The sequence below is a fragment of the Plectropomus leopardus genome, chromosome 4, assembly GCF_008729295.1.
Source record: "Plectropomus leopardus isolate mb chromosome 4, YSFRI_Pleo_2.0, whole genome shotgun sequence".
NCBI lineage: Eukaryota > Metazoa > Chordata > Actinopteri > Perciformes > Serranidae > Plectropomus > Plectropomus leopardus.
The window spans coordinates 14,277,353-14,298,078 of NC_056466.1; the positions used below are offsets into that span (position 1 = coordinate 14,277,353).

A 20,726-nucleotide genomic window follows, 5' to 3' on the forward strand; every position below is an offset into this window, starting at 1 on the left:
TCCATGAAACTTAAAAAAAAAAAAAAAAGGCACTGCAGAGAATAAATGATAGTTGCAAGTACATGCATAAAAAGCAATCAAAGATGAACCCTAAAATGATGTGTTGATTCTTTTCCTAAGCAAAAGTTAAAGCTTTTTAAAATGTAATCAGAAAAGTAGATTCTGATTTGGACAGTAGAGATCTTTTCCCATTCCAGGGCATCAACCATTAATCACATGTTCATCAAAAATATGTAAAGAAAACTCCTGAAATAAAAATTTCCACCACAAAGTATGCAGACTTTGTCGAACGTGAACAATAGACCCTTATAGAGCTGTGGTATGTCAAGAGCATGTGATGCTCAGGGGGGTGTGGCCCCTCAGGTGCTCTGTGGAGGTAGTACACTCTTCAGGTAAGGCTGAGTGACTCATTCTCACACACACCTTGAATACCACGCACGGCGCGCTCACACCGTAACTCTTACACTTCACCTGACAACAGTCTGGGATAAAGACGGACACCATTCAATGAAACAGGATTTCTTGGAGGAAGCATTTGAAGAGCTGCTGGTTTTGGACTTAAAGACAGTAAGTTGTTATAAACAAATGTGATCTTTCTGGCACGATTTGTGTGCTGGGCTGATCTCTTGTTTTGATTTCTGCTGTCCAGGATTTAATCAGAAGATAAAAAACAAACACTTCTTCTGAACTGCAGCATTTGCAGTTTAAGTCCACTTCACAATCTGTCTTTTGAGGGACATTTCTGAACTCTTCATGACAATGCCGGTGGTCAAAGTGGAGAAAGACTCTCCAGCAGACACCACCATGTCTGCCCCCAACCCTCCACCGCAGACAGAGGAGCAGCCCAGAGGGCGGAGAAGGAAGAGACCTCTGCAGCGAGGGAAACCCCCTTACAGCTACATCGCACTCATTTCCATGGCCATAGCCAACTCCCCCGACCGCAAGCTGACTCTGGGGGGCATCTACAAGTTCATCACGGAGCGTTTTCCCTTCTACAGAGACAATTCAAAGAAATGGCAGAACTCTATCCGCCATAACTTGACTCTCAATGACTGCTTTATCAAGATCCCCCGAGAGCCGGGACGGCCAGGGAAGGGCAACTACTGGGCTTTAGACCCCAACGCAGAGGACATGTTTGAGAGCGGCAGCTTCCTGAGGCGCAGGAAGAGGTTTAAACGCTGTGACTTGAGCACTTACGCCTCATATGTCCATGAGACGCCAGTTTTCTCTCCTGTCCAGATTGCCAGATCAGCCACATATTCCAACTCAGTCTACAACAACATGACAGTGAGTCCAGCCTACGGGCAGCAGCTGTCCTCGCCTTATTATCCCTCCTCATCTCCTCCTGGGTTTGGACCTGGTCAGACCCGCATGTTCAGCATCAATAACCTCATAGGACACCCGCCTCCAGCCAGCATGCTGGGAGGTCAAGGGTCAGAGGTGATGCAACAGCCCGGGCGCACCTTCAGTCCTGAGGGACTCCCAAACGGGTCCAGTCCCTGCAGCCTCGGAGCCCCGGCTTTCCAAAGCCAACCATGCGGAGGGGCCGTGTCATCACGATCCTCTTCGCATCCCGGCTTCACCTACTCCGCGCCAACCAGCCACCTACACCACCATACGCACCAGGGCTCGTATGGACAGGCCCACACACAGGGGTATGCAGCAACAGGGCGCCTCCACTCCTCAGCCCACGGGTCTGTGGAGCCTGTGGATCATTACGGCAGGGTTTCCCCAGTGCAGCTGGGCTCTTTCTCCCAGTATAACAGTGCTGCAGGTCCCATCACCAACACTGGGGGTTACCTGAGACACCCCACGTATCCAGGGAATATGGACAGGTTTGTGTCTGCAATGTGAGAGTCTAGATCCAAGCATCTTGCTACATTTTTGACAAAATATCAGTGACTTGAGATGGCGCCCAGTTAGCCAGACATTTCCGTGCGCAAACTGTTTTTCTTTGTTCATGACAATTGTTAAGGACAAAACTGAACAGACTGATTAAAAACACCACACCTGACATAACTGTGATTTACCATGTTAACCCTACAACCCACTTTCCACACAGATGGTAATTTACTTTGAGATACACACTATAAACTTCAATTTTTTTATCATGAATTGAATGTGCAAGTTTAATATTTACTGGTGATTTAAGTATAAATTATTGTGCTTCATTGTCATAAGCTTTGCGATAAGTGGCTTGTATGAAGAAGCTTTACTACATTTGCATGTATTTTGTTGTCAAATGAAAATGCATATTAGGTTGTCTTTTTGGAAATAAACAGTGATACAGCACTTTGGTTCTTCAAGAAAGAAAAATGTTTAAATTATTTAGGTATTATTTTCCATTGCAATTTAAGGACTTGGTGCCAGAGTTACACACCAGAATTATTTTATTATGTCCGGAGGGGGGGGTTGGTTTGCCATATATTGAATTGACAGTTATATTTGTAATAGTTATAATTAAACTACAATTCATTACAATATAACAAGTAAAATCAGATCAAGACATTTGCCCTCAAACATCTTTTTCTTTTGTGCGTGTTTTCTTTGCTGTTTCAGCTCAGCGGGTTTGAAGTGTTGTCTGGAGCCACAGTATTACCAGTCACCGTGACCGGCCTCAATTATCATGTCCAGACATCAACACAGCACTTAGACCGACAGACACAGTTAATCTCCCACACAGATCCCCTAATCAAGAAAATGAATTGACTTGTAACTCGATATGTCAGCCTATAAAGTTAAGTAGTTCGAGTCCTTTATCTCAACACGAGAAACCTCCCCAACACGGAGTCCGCATGTCTGACAAGATGAGACTCGTAAGGAAACGCTTCATTATGGTGAAGACACTTGATTTCCCTATCAGAAAAGCAGCTTTGTTGACAGATACGATTTTTTTCCCCAGCAAAGTATCCACGGTATCTGCTAGTTTTTCTGAATGTGAAAATCTTTGAGGATTGTATGAAGACAGCCGTAATCAGCAAGTGTCAAAAGGACAATGATTTCATTAGTGTAAGGTCTGCACTCAAGATAAAAGTGAAACAACAAAGATAAACAAAAGCTTGAGTTATTCATTGGTCCAATGGTCGCCTATAATATGAAAAATTAGGATTTTCACAATGTGCAGTTATTTAATATTATGACATTAATCTAGTACAATAAAAAACAAGGGGTTTAGAGATTTACACAAACTCTGGTGCAGCCTACAGGAGCATAATTGATGTTAAAAAAAACATTAACAGAAAATTACTGTGTACAGTAACATAAAGCTATTAATTGGGAAACATCTTTTTGTTTATTATGCAGCCTATCCTGTAAACGGGGCTCCAACTTACAATTACTTGCATTGTTGGTTAATCTGTTAATTATTTTGGTCTTTACAATATCAGAAAATGGTGAAAAAAATCAATCAGTATATCCCCAAAGCCCAAGATAATGTCCTTAAATGTCTTGTTTTGTCTACAACCCAAAGATGATTCAGTTTACTATTAAAAAGGAGTAAAGAAACTTGGAAATTTATCCCAACTGATTAATCAATTAGCAAATAAGTTGGCAATTAATTTATTGTTAAACTAATAGATTAATGATTGTAGCTCTGTTCTTTAGCATTTGAGGTTGAGTTGTACCTGAGACAAATGTTACTGATGATTGCTAAACTTTTCTTTCGGAGTAAGTTAACAATATTTATTTATATTTTTATATTTTTGTATGACCTTTTAAGGATTTTCCTTAATAAAGTGAGAGACAGAGCGCAGGGAGAATAGAAAGAAGTGTACGTGATGGTAAACTAAACATAATACATCGATGCATTTAGAGCTATGTGACGCTGAACACTACAGAAATAAATTTGTAGTTACATCACATGGAAAGTTACCATGTAAAGTTACCTACAGTAAAAAATTCACTACACATTAGGAAATTCCACGATGTTTCCAAAACTTTCAATGATTTTTATCAATTCCATTCTGCCTTTAAAGGCCTGGAAAATGTGATTGTCCATGACTTTTCCAGGTTTCCTATGACTTTGGGAATCCTGTATAAATATGGCACGCACATAGGAAACATTTTCTAAATTAAGCTGTGAACAGTTTGAAATGCCTGAACTAAATATGGACGGTATATGGACTTCCATTTGTATACGGCTGCAGTTTCAAAGCCCTTTTATACAATATGCAACCTCACAAGGTGCCACCTGCATAAACAGTCACCTGCATTCACACACTCACACACTCACACACTCACACACACACACACACACACACACACACACACACACAATTTCTCTTAAGGATACTTTGACATGCGGACTGGCGGAGCCGAGGATTACACGAAAGGGTCCTTGGATTTGGGGACAACCCACTGTACCTCCTGAACCACTGCCACCCTAAAAACTAGGTAAAGATATTGAACTTCATCATCTGCTCTGGTATAAACATGCATAAAATCAAAACAAAAAAAATAAATAAAATGCAAAGCCAGGTGTAGGACACACAGGTATGACTTCACTCAACATCATCTGATACTAAAAAACAGTGTAGAAAAATTATTTTTCCAGCTTGGAGCAACACACAATTGTTTTTTTGTGTGTAAAACTAACAGTGTATATATGTGTGGTTTTAAATATTTAACATCTTCTGACTCCAAGTAGACAAACATTTTTTTTTTAAATTGTATAACTGCATTTTTTCTTCTTTTTTTTAAAATAAAACAATAAAAAATACACAAACCAATCCATAAATGTTTAAAAATGTATTTAAAATCATACAAAAAATATGACACTTACAGCCTGAACAAATTAAAATATAAGGGGCATAAATACAATGAACATAGCTGACAATAAAAAAAACATGTCAGCCGATGTATTCAACAAGCTGTTGGAGTTGTTCACAATTCTTCACGACCACCGGCAAAGAGTGCAGAGTCTGTGCAGAGAAAACAAACAATCATTACCTCAAATATAAATACATCCAAACATAAAGCATTTACACTCTTGACAAAAGACAGCACAGACGCATTATGAAGCTCACCTCTCTGACTTTATTGATCACCTTGTTTAACATCTGAAGCTCATTCTCACTTTTCTGTTGGTTCGTCTGGTGGATGATTTGCTGCGAGACGTTAGAACATCATGAAAATACTGATTAACATCCCCATTTATATTATGACACTTCTTCAACTTATTTATTATAAAGATAAAATAATTATAGTCACTTTTATGTCATTAGTAATATCAAGCCGATACTTACATGTCTTTTTGCTCTCTCAAGGAGTTTTACTCTGGCCTGCTCCGCCTCCTGAACACTCAACTTCAGTTTCTCCACCTACAGATTAAAAAAAGTAAGAAAGGCCTGAATAAAAAAACTGGAAGCTTTATATCTATTCATTATCTGGCAATTCTAAGACCATAAGTGACAGGACCATACCTCTCTCAACAACTGAATCTTTTCTTCCATAAGATGTGCTGGGTTAGTTGACTGGCTGCCAGTTTTTCTCAACTCCCCCCGAAGAAACTGAGACTCCGCCTTTGACTGTTGGAGAGCACGACGAAGCTCAACCACCTCCTTCTTCAATTCCTGTGAACAATTAACAAATAAAATAATATATTTCGCCAACTATGTTTGAAAAGTAACCTGGACATATTTAAATATTACTAATTACAGTATAACATATCAAAGAAGTTCATGGATGGAATTATAAATTATTCATAAACACAAAGATCAAAAGAAAAAACAGTACACAAAATAAAATTAAAGACAGAAAACAAAAAAAAGGAAAAAGAAAGTAGGGATATATCTATAAATATTAAATTTCTGCATTATCATATTTTCTAATGGAGTAGAAGTTGAGAGCACAGCCTCAATGGCCAACTGTATTTTTAGGGGTTTTTTCAGTATATAGAGAAATTTTGCGGCTTACATTACTGTCGCTCTTGTGTTTATTTAGGATTTCCTGGGTCTCTTGTATTTCCGCCATTAACTTTGCCACAGTTTTCTCATCCTGTGTAAAAAGAAACATTTTTAAAGGAACAAAAAAAAAAACAGACTTTTAAAGAAGCTGGCGCTCCTTTGGAACTCATTTTATTTTGCATGATGGATGAGATCAGCATGATGTACGGGGGTCAGTACCTGAGCTTTCTGCTGCAGTGCCTGGTTTCCCTTCTCAAACAGGCTGTTCAGACGGCTGAGTTGATGCTGCAGCTCAGACACCTCAGCTTCGTGTCTGTTGTTTGCAGCCTGCTGCTCCACCTGCAGCCCAGAGCTGGAACAGCACATGAGATAATGTTGGACAAGAAGGACTACATACATACACTGCCTTGAATTTTAGATAAAGCTCTTGTGAAAAATACTTTTCTGATAAAGACAAAAATTTAAACTAAATGTGAAAAACAACAATCTGGAAACAAAATCCATAAAAACTCAATCAAGAAATCTTTTTTATATCTACCAATGAAATTATTTACGTCTTCTCTGCTAAAGAATGACTTCTCAACACGAAACCTCTGAAAAAGACACTTCATGGTAAATGTGGTTCTCAACCAAAAAGTCTTTGACTTCCAGGGGTCCTTAAGGGAGTTTCAGGGATATTTATTGTCTGAAATGTAGTTGACAACGACAGAATGGTGGTCTTGATCATGTCTAACAACCAATCTCTTGAGATGGAGGTCCATGAAGAGAAATCTTATAAAGTGGCGGTCTCTGACTTTATGTGTATTAATTTAGGGGTTCTTGATAATGAAAAGGTTGAGAACCACTGTGATACAACATGAAGTCAAACTGTCGTTTACATTGATGATCTTATTACTGGAGCAACTAACTGATTATTCAGTTAGTAGCAGCGGTACAGTCTCTCTACATGATACTAATGTATCTAGTGCTGGAAGAATTTCTTCCTTAGTTATTTAATTAACAATCCAAACTAATGGAGACTGATTTTCTATTACAACTAATAATGTAAGTCATTTGTCAAGCAAAAAATGCCAAACATTTTTTTTTGGTTTCAGTTTCTCAAATACAATGATTTTCTGTTTTTTTTTCCTGTTTTATTTCTTTTCAAATTGACTATATTTTGGTTGGGAAAAAAGCAATCAATTTTAAGACTTCATTCTTGGTCTGGAAACTTGTGTTGGGCATTTTTTGCTATTTTCTACCAGTTTGTTAATGGAATGGTTGATCGATAAATCAAAGAAAAGAAATAAAGTGATTTATCATTAATTAAATCAATTGTTAATTACAGCATGACATTTATTAGTTAAAATCTATAAATAGATCCCTATGAGCAAAAATAACCATTTCTACTTCAAATTAATATTTCACAGGACTTACATGGTGTTGTGCATCTCCTCCAGCTGAGCATCTTTACACTGTCGCAGCAGCTTCAGGGTGCTGACGAGCTCTGTGACGGTGCTGCCCAGACCAGCGAGCAGCTCTGCCAGGCTGCTCTGATCGTCCTCGGGCTCAAACTCTACTGCATTTAAATTCTTTTTAGGGGTGACGGCTGCAATGCGGGTGAAGGCACTCGTCTCGCTGAACAAAGTTGCACATTGCGGCTCGGGTGTGTCTGAGGGGACTGAAGAGAAAGTGAACTAAAACTTAGATTGTCTTGAAGGGTAAGTTTAGTATTTTTCAACATGGACCCTATTTTCTCATGTATGACACTTACATGGGAATAATATATTTTCAAACTGGTTCAGCATTGAGCGAGCGCTGTACCAGCTGCAAAACAGGTTATAATGTTACTTGCATGTTCTCACACTCAGTTAACATCCACTAAAAGTGCTTGTTTTTGCTACTGACAGGCTCAGATTGTTAATAAAAGAGTCTGACATCTTATGAAAAGTATTCTTACAGAGGTAGATCTTTTTTTAAAGAGAACACTCCTTGTTGTTAAACTAGAAACAGCCCCGAAATCAACATTGCCAAACCCACCAGACTCCAACTAAAACAGTAACTTAACACATAAAAAGCCAGCATAATTTCATACCTAACTTTAAGGGTTTTTTCAAACAAATCAGAGTTGGTGATTGTTGGGACGGTGGAGAGATGAACCAAGATGCTGTTTGTGAGTTTTGATATTGTCAACTACGATTGATGTGTGTTTCATAATGACAGGAATTACCATTTATTTAAAACAAGTCTGGTGAGCTTAATCATAGTGATTTCAGGGCCCTATCTCATTTAACAAAAAGAATCATACTCTCTAACAAAACGGTCTATCTCTGCACCCATCCTTTCCATAACATTTCCATAACATTGTGAGATACAATGTGAGCCTGTCAGTGACAAAAACAAGCACTCTTAGTGAATGCACATTGACAGTGCGAACATATGGTTACAATGCAGCAAGTTTCACGGCTGCCAGCTGCAGAGCTCTCACTCAATACTGAACCAGTTTTATAAATGTTTGTCCCTATTAGTCACTTTGACAAAAAAAGGGCATGGGAAAAAGCAGGGCCCGGTTGAAAATTAACAAATTTACCCTTTAAATCCTTCAATGACATTTAAGTCCTCTCTGAACTGAGTTTGAAGTGTGTAATTAGATGTACTGTACAATTTTCAATTTCAACATAAGCCCTGAAACTAAGATGCTATCTCTGCAAATCATTTACTCAGAGACGTATTAATTCAAAATACAGTGGGCAATTTTAGTCGCATATTATCCGTGGCCATGCTTATTATTCATGGGGTAAAATGGGACAATTGCGACAGCAGATAAGTATAATAGAGTACTAAAGAAAAGGCAATTTATATCATGGAAAACATAGAATTTTGACCTCTTTCTTTGGAAAGGATAAACATTTTTAGTTCATTTTGAGAAACTGACTCTTAAACCTCCTACACAGGATGTTTATACTACCCTTTCATTTAAATCAAACAGTTGTCTGTGTCACTATTCAAAGATATGTTTGCACCTGCTGTATAACACCATTACATTTCACAATATTAAACATTTTCATATCAGCTCTCACCCCTAATAGAGACAGAAAATCACAAAAGCAGTGCAAGTGTCCGATAGGAATCTGAACCAAGTGAGGAGAGGGATCATGAAGCGAGGTTGGATGATGCAAGCATGACTGATTCAGACTGACCACCAGCATGGGTTTAACCAGCATCGTCAGTGCTAAGTGTGCTAATTGTGTTGAGTTTCAAAAAAACAGACATTAAGTGACTTGCTGCTTTTATGAGCAAATAAAATGTGTGTTTCATTCTTGTCCCTTAAAAGAACCGCATCAGCCTTTAAGGTCATTGATAAAATTATAATTCAAAGACACCTGCAAGGTGAGCTACGGTACCTGGAGGTGTCTCTGTTGTGGCGTCTTCCTCCTTCTCAGCAGTTAATGCAACCATGACGCTGTCGACAAAGGAGCTGGAGGGGTGACGACGCTCCACATTGAGGACTTGAGACTCTTTGTCCTTCTGTGATTCTGGTTTCTGAAAAGTAAGACATGCAAGACTGCATGAAAAATAGGTTTTTCTCCACAGTGTTGCAGTCCACTTACTTACAGTTTATATCAGTGTTTTCCCTTTTTAGTAAACCAGAAAGTTTGACACCACACATTTGGCGAACTAAAGAGTTTCTCTCATAACTGAACTTGAACACAATGGAGCAATAATTAACAGAGCATTTTCTACAAATACAGTTACAGCCTTGTAGGCTGTATCTATGTGTTGAATGTGCACGTATATAAAAATGGGATGAACTATGTTTATATATGTTTTTCAGCTTTAGGTTGAGTAAAGCAGTTCTTCTGAGATACCTGTTCATTGAGTGCTGCATGTAGTTCATTGGTCAGTCCTCGCAGTGTGTGATGCAGCAAAGTAATTTCAGTAACCGCCTCTGCCAGTTTCTCTTCCAGCTCCATCTGGGTTGCACCAGCTCTGGACTTTGTGGTTTCCAGCTCCTCCTGCAAAATCCTGTTCTCATGTCTGCAGCACACGTACACAGACGGACAGACAAGTTATCTTTAGTATACAGACAAAATGCTAAACAACTTCAATTTGTAGTAAGATAAGCACCAGATCTGCTGAAGTTTAGACATAGCTGCCTCCACACAGTTAGACTGAAAACTTGTTTACCCACTGAGATTTTTTTTTTTATCCTCATCAAATATACTATAAAGCCATTATTAATTTAACTTCATACTTGCTACCATCATTCACACAAAATGAAAAACTTTTTTTGGTTTATCAAAAGTCTGTTTCACAGATACAATACAGGTAACCTATACAATAAATAAAGTATATTACACTGCAAATAACTTTGTAGGCAAAGCAAAGTTTCTGATGTAACTCAAAACAGTGGATAAGGACAAAATGCTACAGTGGTAAGCATACTCATCAGCATATTCATTAAAGACATTTTGGTTTTCATTATTTAAAAAAAGAGAAGATTGCATGGGCGTTGTAAGCTTGAAAACTTACTGAAGCTGACTTAGTTCTCCTTTAAGGTCCTCACACTGGATGTTCCTCTCTCGCAGCCCCTGCAGGTTGGCCCTAAGCATTCGTTCACTTTCAGCCACCTGCTCCCTCGCCAACTCATTCTCCATCTGTAAGAACTGAGGAACACACACAGGCAACAGGAAATTATAAAACACAAATCACAGACTATGACGACAGCTCCCCACTGTATGAGACATGTATCTTGATTTTTAGGGCAGAAAGTAATAGCTAATCAACACAGTAATGTGGATTTAAAATCTTTCTAAAACATTTGCAACAAAGGCTCAAATTTAATTGTGTGGACAAAGAAAATAAAATCTATGAAGAATCAGACTACAAGCAGACTGGGTAAATAAACTTAAATTATGTTATGCTTCAGAGACCATAAAGATAGTAAGAGGGTCTAAATCACAGAACCATTCCCAGTCAAAAATCTAAATAAATAAATAAAAGCACTGCAAGTTAGGGATGCTCGATATGAAGAAAATGTGATAACTGAATATTGCAATACCAATGTTATTTGTGATAAACATATTAAAACACCCTCAGTTGTCTTTCTGCTGCTTTTAGTATACTGCAAATACAGATTTCTTGTTGAATAAAAAGATGAGAAGAAATTCCCATTATTGAACAAATTGAACATTAAACTCAAAAGGAATCAATAAAAAAGTGATGTTTTCTACCGATGCTCTCTTTTAACTAACTCAAAAAATCATGGTTGCTATACTGCAGCCTTTTGCGATGCATTTATGGCAAAAATTGACATTGAGATGAAGACAGAAAATGAACAGTTTATTGTGTAGCCCTCCTGCAAGTGTGAACATAAATCTGAAAGCTCACCTCGTTCATATCCCGCACACCACTGAGTTGGGAGCAAACATCCTGGAGCTGCTGGATCTGCAGGTTCTGGGATTGTGTGACGACCTGCAGCTGACTGAGCTGCTCCTCACTTTGAGCCAAAGCCTGACTTAACTCACACACACGCTGCTCCGACTGACCCAGTGATGTTTCCAGCCTGAGCACAGACAAACACAGACAGTGGGCATTAATCAATCAGAATCAGAATCAGAATACTTTATTCATCCCAAGGGAAATTCTGTTCGTAACAGTGCTCCGCTCAACCACAACAAACAGGTAAGAAAAACAAAACAATGCACATAGTGCACATAATGACCGAATAAACTATATACATAGTGCAAAGAGCAGTGCGCAAGAAATAAGAAATAGAAAGATTCAGTATTGTAGGTGACGTGTGTTTTGTTTTGTTCTAAGAAAGTTGGTCCCATTCTTCTTTCAGAATTAAAATAGTTTAGCTCCTAAGATAAGCTGTTTCTTCTCTGCATATTGGACAGCTGTGTGGACAAGTTCCCCGCTAATGTCTGGTGCACACTGGAGGATTTTCAGAATCAGAATTCTGTGTATTGCCATGTAGGTTTTAACATACAAGGAATTTTCTTTGGTGTTTGGTGCATAGACAATATGCATAAGTATACATATACAAAAAATAATTATTTTTTTTTTTGATTTTACAAACATGAGAGGCCACATATACTGACATATTTAACACATTTTAATGTTCTATTCATAAGATTAGAATGCATACACCAAACAATTGAGGGATTTCACACAAACTATAACTTACAACAAAAAAGGCAGACTGTCATTGTCAGCTGGTTGTACTCGTGTGTGCTATATTGCAAAAAAATGTAAAAAAAAAAAAAAAAACAGAAAAGAAAAAAACTAGATGGCTGAGAACACACACAGAATCAGTAGGTGCTGCTGGCAGCTATGATTTTGTTCTAACACATGTAAGCAAACGCAGTTGATGCCTCCCGGTCAGCATGCTCCAACAGGCTATTGCACGTTTCTACTCAATATTCCATCGCTGTTAGTTTCACACTACAGGATTCAAAGTCATTCATATTGAACGTATGAAATTTAGGATTCGAAATTGGGGAGACTTTGATTCAGTCAGTAACATTTAAGATTATGTCCACCCTGATTTGGGAACACCCCTGCAACTGTCAAAAGGGGCAAATGGAACTCAAAATCTGCCCAATTAAATAGATAATAGAAAGTAATGTGGATACCCAGACATCTATGAATACATTTAGAAATAATGTTAAGTTAACAAGAGATATTCATTCATTGGGATTTTGCTCAAAAAAATCATAGCCAACCATTAACCCATTTCAAAGTGAAATGTTTACTTTTGTTAATGTTTCATCCCTAAAGTGTAGACAAAATAATTGTCACCACTTACTCATTTGCTCTGTCTTTGGCTAGCTGGATGTCCTTCCATGATTGCTGCAACCTGAAACAAAAAAATATTTATAGCACCATGCTGTATTTCAGTTAGTATGTTTTGCTTCTTTAAGATCCCCATTGACAGAAATGTTTCGGTAGCCATTCAACATGTGTTCCCTTTTACATCCCTAAGCACGGGTATCATCAACAGATTAGTGTTGTTGTGGTGATCATACTTTGTAGTCTCAGCACCAAGAGCCTGCTCCAGGAAGGTGTAGGAGGCCAAAGTGGAGGAAACAGTGGCAGACAGCTCCGTCACCTTCCTCTCCAGCTGACCCCTCTCTTCCTCTCTTTCTGTCAGCTTCTGACGGAGCACACCCATCTCTGAAATGTAATAAAAAGGAAATGATAGAAGTTTTATAAGCTGATAAAGTATAAAAATATATGTATCGTTTATACAACAATTCGAAAAGAAAAGTGATTTTTTTTTTTTTTTTTTTACCTGAGGTAAGAATTGTCACCTGCAGATTTAAATCACCAATTTCTTCTCTGGCAGTTTGGAGATTCCTATTAGCTTGGTCCAATTCATCCTCAATCTGTTGAGCACAAGATCATTTAAATATAAAAACATACGTCAATGATTTACAACCATCATCATTCTTATAAGACAAGTAGAAAAGAGTTGCAGCGGTTGTAGCCATTAAATTATAAAATCGGACCTGCTCTCTTTCTTCAACAGCCTGGTCTCTTGCAGAGAGATGCTCGTCCCTCTCTCTCAGAGCAGCAGCCGCCTTCTCGTTCAGCTTCAGAAGAATGGGAGCAGTTTTCTGCAGAAGACCTCTGACTGTGCGGAGCTGTGAAAAGATGAATTTGAAAAAGCATCCGTATTATGAGATTTAACGCATTCAAAACAAAGCCGTAAATTCTGTCACCAATTCAAACACCACATAAGAGAGCCAAATAATATAAAGGTACTATTGTGCTGAGAAACTGTGAGCAAATGTGAGATCAAACAACAATAACTATATCGTTTATCTCATCTTCTGTTGCAGCAGATTTGTGACCTTTGGTAATCACCACATGCTTATGTGATCATATCGTTATATACCTACAGTGCTTATATAATTCACTTTTTGAAAGTTATATTGATCATACTTCTTTCATCAAACTGGATTGTTCCTTCATGGTTGTTGACAGAACGTCAGTTGCAGAACTTAGCACGTCAGTGTAGGCCTGGTTTAATGCAACCTGCAGTAGCAGAGGGAATGAAAAATAAATTAAATTATATATTCTGATGGATGTTATGCTGAACAGATTGAATAGAGTTGTTCTCTGTACCTGTTCTGGATAAGTCTGTTCTAGTGCAGCTGACAGTTCTTGCTGAGACCCAACAATCCTCTCCAGCTCTGAGATTTCTGCAGCACAGTGTGTCCTCAGCTGATTTATCGTACTGAAGGCCTGAAAACAAACAACCAGAAAACCACTTAATGCCCATGGAATAAAGAATGCTACAAAATAAACATATGTTTTCTTTGTAAGGTACTTTGAATATTTTCCATTTCTTTACTGTATTAAGATCCACCAGAGACTGAAAACTGCCTCTTCTGATACATTAACTCAATATCAGCACAGGAATTATTTAAAGATCTACAATGCAGAATTTCAAACTCAATCATTACTTATGACCCACTAGAGTTGTGTGGAGGTATATTTATCTTTACAGTATACCTTTAAATATTTTCCATCTTGACTTTTCACAACAAATGATTAACAAAGTATGGCCCTGGTTTCCTGGCTTTATAAAAAAAACAGTCCTGGACCTGCAGGAGAGCCACTTGAACAAGGACTGAAACAGAGATAGAGCTAGAGACAAAACAAACAGTGAACTATTTAGGTTAAGTGATTTGTCACTGTGCTTACCGCCTCCTTGGCTGTGAAGGCGTCCTCCATCTGTATCCTCATGTCATCTCTTTGGTGAAGAGTATCTTTGACCTTCTGCATCATTGCTGTCTGAGTCATCTTCGTTTTCTCTAATAGAGACTTCATCTGACCGTACTGAAACAACACAAGGAAAATACACATCAACTAATTCAGACCCTCTGGACAGTTACACAAAAAAGCATGAAATTGTTTTCATATGCCAAGCATGCACGATACATACATGTGAAACAAGGCTCTGATGATCCTCTCTGACAACATCCTCTATTTGCTTCATGTCAGAGAGAGCTGCATCCGTGTCATAACTCAAAGAAGTCTGTTGGGACAAATCAAAAAACTGTTATCAAAGAGCAAAATCTGGTGTGCCAATGCATTCTTTTCTTCGATAAAGTAAATTAGGGGTCGCCCGATATTGGTTTTTCAGGGCCAATAAGGATATCATTTATTAGGAGTCAATGAGACTGATAACCAATATTTGGAACCAATATGCATTTACATTGTTGTATTTGTTGTATTATGCATGATGACTGAATAAAATATTACTACCACTACTACTACCACTACTACAATAAAAATGAAAATACAAAATTATGTTTAAATGCCTTTAGCAAACTTTCAATCAAAACAGAAATGTTCAACATCATATACAGCATGTACCCCACAACTTTTATAAAAAATATAAAATCAAGTGAAAATTTTAATTAAAAAATGACTAAATAAAAATAGCTCCCTGAGGTTTTACAAAGTAAAAGTCCCTCCCATGCTGACACTTTCTTTGCAATGTTTAATTAATTTTACCAGCAATCATTAGAATAAAATACTGATACTGATAATCGGAAAAATGTCATAAATCTGTCCAAATAATAGGCCAGGCCAGGAATCTGTTGACCCCTAAAGTAATCAGAGCCTTTTGTTAATAAACTTTAAACAGTTTTGCAACATAGATCATGTGCTTTATCATTGTTTATGTCTCACCATGGTGATCCTCATGTCCTGCATACACCGGATGAGGTTCTGCAGGGAACTTCCATCCAACTCCAACTCTTCAATCCGGCTGAGAGCCTCCAAATATAAGTCTCTGTACATTGTGGTCTTTTTTATAAAAAAATAAATAAATAAATAAATAATCCATTAAAAACAGAGATTGTGGATGAACTAAAGTAATCTTAACATCATCATAGCACAATATTTAGACCTACAAGAGTAATAAATGCTTCACATTCCCACTGTCAGCGCCTTACAGATGTTCCTGAATGTGTCCTTACCTGACTGAGCTCAGTGTGGTCTGTCTGCACTAGTTTCTCTCTGAGGTCTGAAGGTGCAGGGCCTGCAGAATGACATCCACTTGCCCTGGACGCAGCCAACTGCTGCACGAGAGCCTCCACCATGATCATGCTAGACCTCAACCTCTGCTCCAGCTCTTGTCTGGGGAGACACTCCAGGCTGCCTGGAGGTACACTGAGAGGACAGAGAAACAAGGAAAGGGTGAGAGGCAGATACAGAGAGAGCTAAAATCTGATTTAACATGTCCTGTTGAGAAATAAATGACAACTAACAAATCCTGAGGTAACACTTACTTCCACAGGAGAGGGTCCGTCAGAGTGCAGGAATCAGCCACAGAGAAATCCCTCTTTCTCTCAAACTGGCCGGATGTGTTGACGCTGTGGTCTTGCCATTTAACAGGAGTGGTGCCCACACAGATACTGTGGGATTCTGCAGGAGTAGCTTTTGCCGATGCGACTGTAACAGCAGCAGGAGGCACAAGGGGAGCAGAGACAGCAGCAGGGCCCATCTTTCCTGACGCCAAGAAAAGAAACTCTGCCATCTGCCGAAGCTGCTGCTGAAGTGGACCATCTGGAATCAAAGGTACATCCAGAACCGGCTTCTCTACTTCAGACTGAGGCGCTGCAGAAGGCTTTGCACCCACATCTACAGCTGGCTCAGTGACTGGGTCTGCCTGGGGCTTGCAACCTAGGACTGTAGAGTTAAACAGAGGACGGGGCATGGGGCTCTCTAAGTGCTCTGTCCACAGTCTGACAGGGTCAACATTAGAAGGAACCACAAAGCTCTTTTCACCCTCAAGAGCAGAATCGTCAGCCAAAAATTGATCAAAAGCAGGACCCTTAAAAGCCTTTAATACAGCGAGGGAGGCTCTCCTTACAACTGGAGTCAGACTCCCAAAAGACACTACTGAGTTGCGGTCTGACAGCACTTTCAAAACATCGGGTCGGTTTTCTGACTGAGGTCTTTCAGCAGAGTTGCAAAGAATGGGTCCATTTCCTGATGAACCAAGAGCGCTGTCTTTTGCCTCACTGGATTCAAAGGGTTCACTGCTGCTTTGCACATGAGAGACACGTTTCACATGGACCTCTGCAGGTGCAAGAGTCTCTGCCATAGCCACCACATGGCTACAGTCAGGAGACTCAGTTCTATGAGGCATTGAAGGCAATGCACTGTCCTCAGGATGCATTAAGTCATTTTCTGATGTTTCTTGTATTTGACAGTTTTTGACAGATTTATCATCTAGTACCTTCAAAGGTGAGTAAGTCAGTGAAGATGTACTGACAGCCGGTGAGTCAGTATCTACCACAATTTCATTGTTTTCCTTGTGGCTGTTAGGTTGTTCATAGTGATCTTGGATTTGATCCTGTGTAGCAAAAGTAGGTACACCATCTTCATCAATGGGCTGGCAGATAACATCCTGGTTATCAGGCAGAGGGGAAGTTTTCTGAGTGCCATCTGAAATTACTACCTCATTTCTGGCATTGATAAAAGAGCCAGATGTAACGCCCTCTTGGCTGCCAGTCTGGCTATCCAGAACCCCTAGACTCATCTGTTTAACCTCACCCACAACATCAAGGCTGAAGGGTAATGGTTCCTGTGTTATGAGGAGGTTGCCACTTGGGGTTGGTGGGTAATTTTCAATATTACAGTATGGGTGATCTAAATGGTCATTACCATTTTGCACCTCTTGGTCACTAGCTAGCATGCTTGGATCTATACCATAATTGTAGGAGTAACTGCAGGTCGCAGTTTGGTCAGTTGGTAGGGGGACAGTCTCATCTGCAGGTTTGATGCCATCTGAAATTTCGATCATTCCTCCAGTGCAGTTAAATGATTTGAAGGTGACATCACTCATTCCATCAGCAGGCTTTTCAGGACCGTTTGTGGTTTTGGAGAATCTGGTGATGACATTAACACCATTTTCACTGCTACAGTAGGGATGATCTGCATGTTCTGCTTCATATAGTTGACCACAGTCAGAGAGATGTGTTGAACTCATGCTCTTGTCTTGTAAAGATTCACCCAGCTGTGCTTTAGGTAGAGGAATGGTTTCATCTCCTGGTCTGGTGACATCATAAATTTCAATCTCACCGCCATCACAAGCAAAGGACCTCCAGGTGACATCTCTCCTTCCACAGCAGTCATTTTGATGAGCTCTGAAATTTTGTGTGGTGTGTCCATCATCCAAGTCATCAAGGGCCAGTGTGGTGTTTGAATTTTTACAGGGACATGCTGCGTCAGTGTCAACTAAGGAAGCATCTTTCCTCTCAGGATTATAATAGGGGTGTTCTATGTGGTCACTGCAAGATTCAACTACTATACTGTCAGAGATGACTGTATCTTCTGTCTCAAACATAGCCTGATCCTTGGGCAAAATAATACTCTCTTCTGCGCACACTGAAGAGCCTGTAACCTCAACCTCCCCACCAGGACAGATGAAGGATTTGAATGTGACGTCTCCAAGATCAAAAGCTGTCTCAGTAGTTGTCAAGTCACCAGTGGAGGCACTGGTTTGAATCACTTTGGTGGGTGGAGGAGAGCGTAAGTGGGGCTCTGGGTCACAGACAGGAACATCACTCTGTTGATGAGAATGAATTAAAGGTAAGAAAAGTCACAAAGACATTGAAAACAACAGGAGCATGAACAAAGAGAAGTATAAACCCACCTTTGTCGTTTTTGCAACATCAGCACCGAGCAGTGATTTTGACTTGAGCCTCGATGATGGAGTTGACAGATGCATTTCATTCTGCAGACTTCTCAGGGGAGTGCGCTCTCCACATCTGTTTGAAGGCTGACATCAACCGAAGTCAAAGTATTATTAACACGTTCTGCCATAATTTAGGAACATATAACGTGCACTAAAGGGCACAAAAGTCTTACCAAGCCTTCTTCAGATGTACTTGACTTCCGAGAAGACATTGCTCTGGAATGCTGTTAAAACTGGCACTGGAAATGAAGACAAAAAATCCTATTAAATGTGTTTAGAAAAAGAAAAGTTAATTCAAATGTCTGGAGGGCGCTAATGTTAAGCCAGTTTCTAGAGGAACACCATTATGAACCGCAAGCGTTAACTAGCGTACCTGACATTACGTTATCTTATGTACGGTATGAATCAGTTGGTTATTCAACTTCGGGCTTATTAGCGCATTAATCAGCGTCAGTAACTAACTAACTAACTGACCGACCGACTTTTCATGTATAACGTAACGCTAAGTTATACTTATAACATAATGTGTTGAAAAGAATACTGTTAGCAAAGGCGTATGGCTCGCATAATCCAAAACTTGGAAAAAGCGCTACAGAAGTCGTTAGCTAACGCTAACTCAATTTACGTTAGTTTACACGCAACTACCAACGGGAGCTAACGAACATTTTAAACAAACCAAACTATAGGCTATGACCTGTGAAATCAAGTAAATGCCGTTTACCTTCTAACTTTAGCCGTGAACTTTAATAGTCGACGATTAAAACTGTTGTAAACGGGTAAACAAACCCTCAGCGTCGAGCAGCCATCAACCGCGTTTCATTCAAAACACAAATATCAGCTCTGCTATTGGTCGACGTATCTTCTTCGGCTGTTGTGTGACGCACTGGACGCACGTAACGCACACTGCCGCACACTGCTGCTCCCTACAGGACGTTAATGGTATTACTCTAAGGCGTTTCTGTTGCTTTAGCTTTCTCCTACTATAGAAATCTACGAAGTTCTTCTTTATAATTTTATGCTTAACCCTTGTGCCCTCCTCAAATTTACTACCCTCTGGATACCTTCGTGGCAAAAATGGACACGCACAGAAAAAATGCTATTAAATCATCATACATCAATATTTTTTTCTGCTTTTTTTTCCGGAAACCATTAAAACAACTTAAGACTTGCTCAAAACTACCAAACATTCAATTATTTTCAGGATTTTTACCCTTTAAATGCCAGTTTGATTGTTTGAATTACTAATGATTTATTATTAAAAAATCACAGAAAATTATTATTTTTTTTTTTCCATATAATAAATAGTAGAGGGGGATGGGACTTTGGTGGTGATTAGAGTCTTGGATGTGTCAAAGATTAGCAACAAAATTGATTTGATTGCATTAGTATTTTTTCTGTAGCACCAGATACTCCCTCTGGACACCTTTGTGGCCAAAAATGGCTCAAAGGGTTAAAATCCTGAAAATGATTGAATGTTTGGTAGTATTGAGCAAGTCTTAAGTTGTTTAAGTGATTTCTGGAAAAAAAAGTAGAAAAAAATATTGATGTATGATGATTTAATAGCATTTTTTCTGTGCGTGTCCATTTTTGCGACAAAGGTGTCCAGAGGGTGCAAAATGCGTCAAGGGCGAATGAAGGACATGTAAGAGTAAAAGACACTGGATTTCAAAAATTTTACACAAAAGAAAAGTTCTTACAAAAATTCATGCCACAAGCTGTAACACAGCCAAAATGATCACCAAATGAAAAAAAAAAAAGTTGAGAAAAATGTACAAAAATGCCTGAGGAGGGCATAAGGGTTAAACATTGTCGAGTCCATTTTATTTATATAGCGCCAAACTATAGCAAATGTTATATATATAGCAAATCAGTAAATGCCACTTTTCATGAATTTGATTATAAATTTTCAAAAAATTAACTTCTTTCATTTGTATTTGTCCCTGTCAACATCTCATCTCATCAATATTTTTGACATATAAACCAAGTCAAACACTTTAATTTCTACAAGTACTTACTACAAAAACTTTTTTTTGCTTTACCTGGCCTTTTAGGTCACTTTCCTATTTTACATTCTTTTTCTGTCACACTGTGGGCTTTATTTCTTTCTACTAAATATT

The 20,726-nt window shown here is 38.9% G+C and overlaps 2 protein-coding genes across 2 annotated transcripts; one reads left to right on the forward strand and one right to left on the reverse strand.

The window, feature by feature from the left end:
- Positions 1-490: 490 nt before the first annotated feature.
- On the forward strand, positions 491-2,393 carry foxe1 (forkhead box E1). Its single transcript, XM_042485744.1, has 2 exons — positions 491-567; positions 650-2,393. The coding sequence occupies exon 2, from the start codon at positions 754-756 to the stop codon at positions 1,852-1,854; it is 1,101 nt and encodes a 366-aa protein (XP_042341678.1). The 5' UTR covers positions 491-567; positions 650-753; the 3' UTR covers positions 1,855-2,393.
- Positions 2,394-4,787: 2,394 nt separating this feature from the next.
- On the reverse strand, positions 4,788-19,419 carry spag5 (sperm associated antigen 5). Its single transcript, XM_042484303.1, has 25 exons — positions 19,331-19,419; positions 18,783-18,848; positions 18,568-18,693; positions 16,196-18,480; positions 15,884-16,076; positions 15,594-15,710; positions 14,842-14,934; positions 14,601-14,735; positions 14,019-14,138; positions 13,836-13,928; positions 13,400-13,534; positions 13,183-13,276; positions 12,917-13,064; positions 12,697-12,747; positions 11,274-11,448; positions 10,416-10,549; positions 9,752-9,920; positions 9,287-9,425; positions 7,320-7,563; positions 6,123-6,255; positions 5,914-5,994; positions 5,421-5,570; positions 5,244-5,318; positions 5,025-5,105; positions 4,788-4,919 (listed from the first exon to the last, which is right to left on the reverse strand). Exons 2-25 carry the CDS (start codon positions 18,819-18,821, stop codon positions 4,848-4,850), a joined length of 5,082 nt encoding a protein of 1,693 aa, XP_042340237.1. The 5' UTR covers positions 18,822-18,848; positions 19,331-19,419; the 3' UTR covers positions 4,788-4,847.
- Between the last annotated feature and the right edge of the window lie 1,307 nt (positions 19,420-20,726).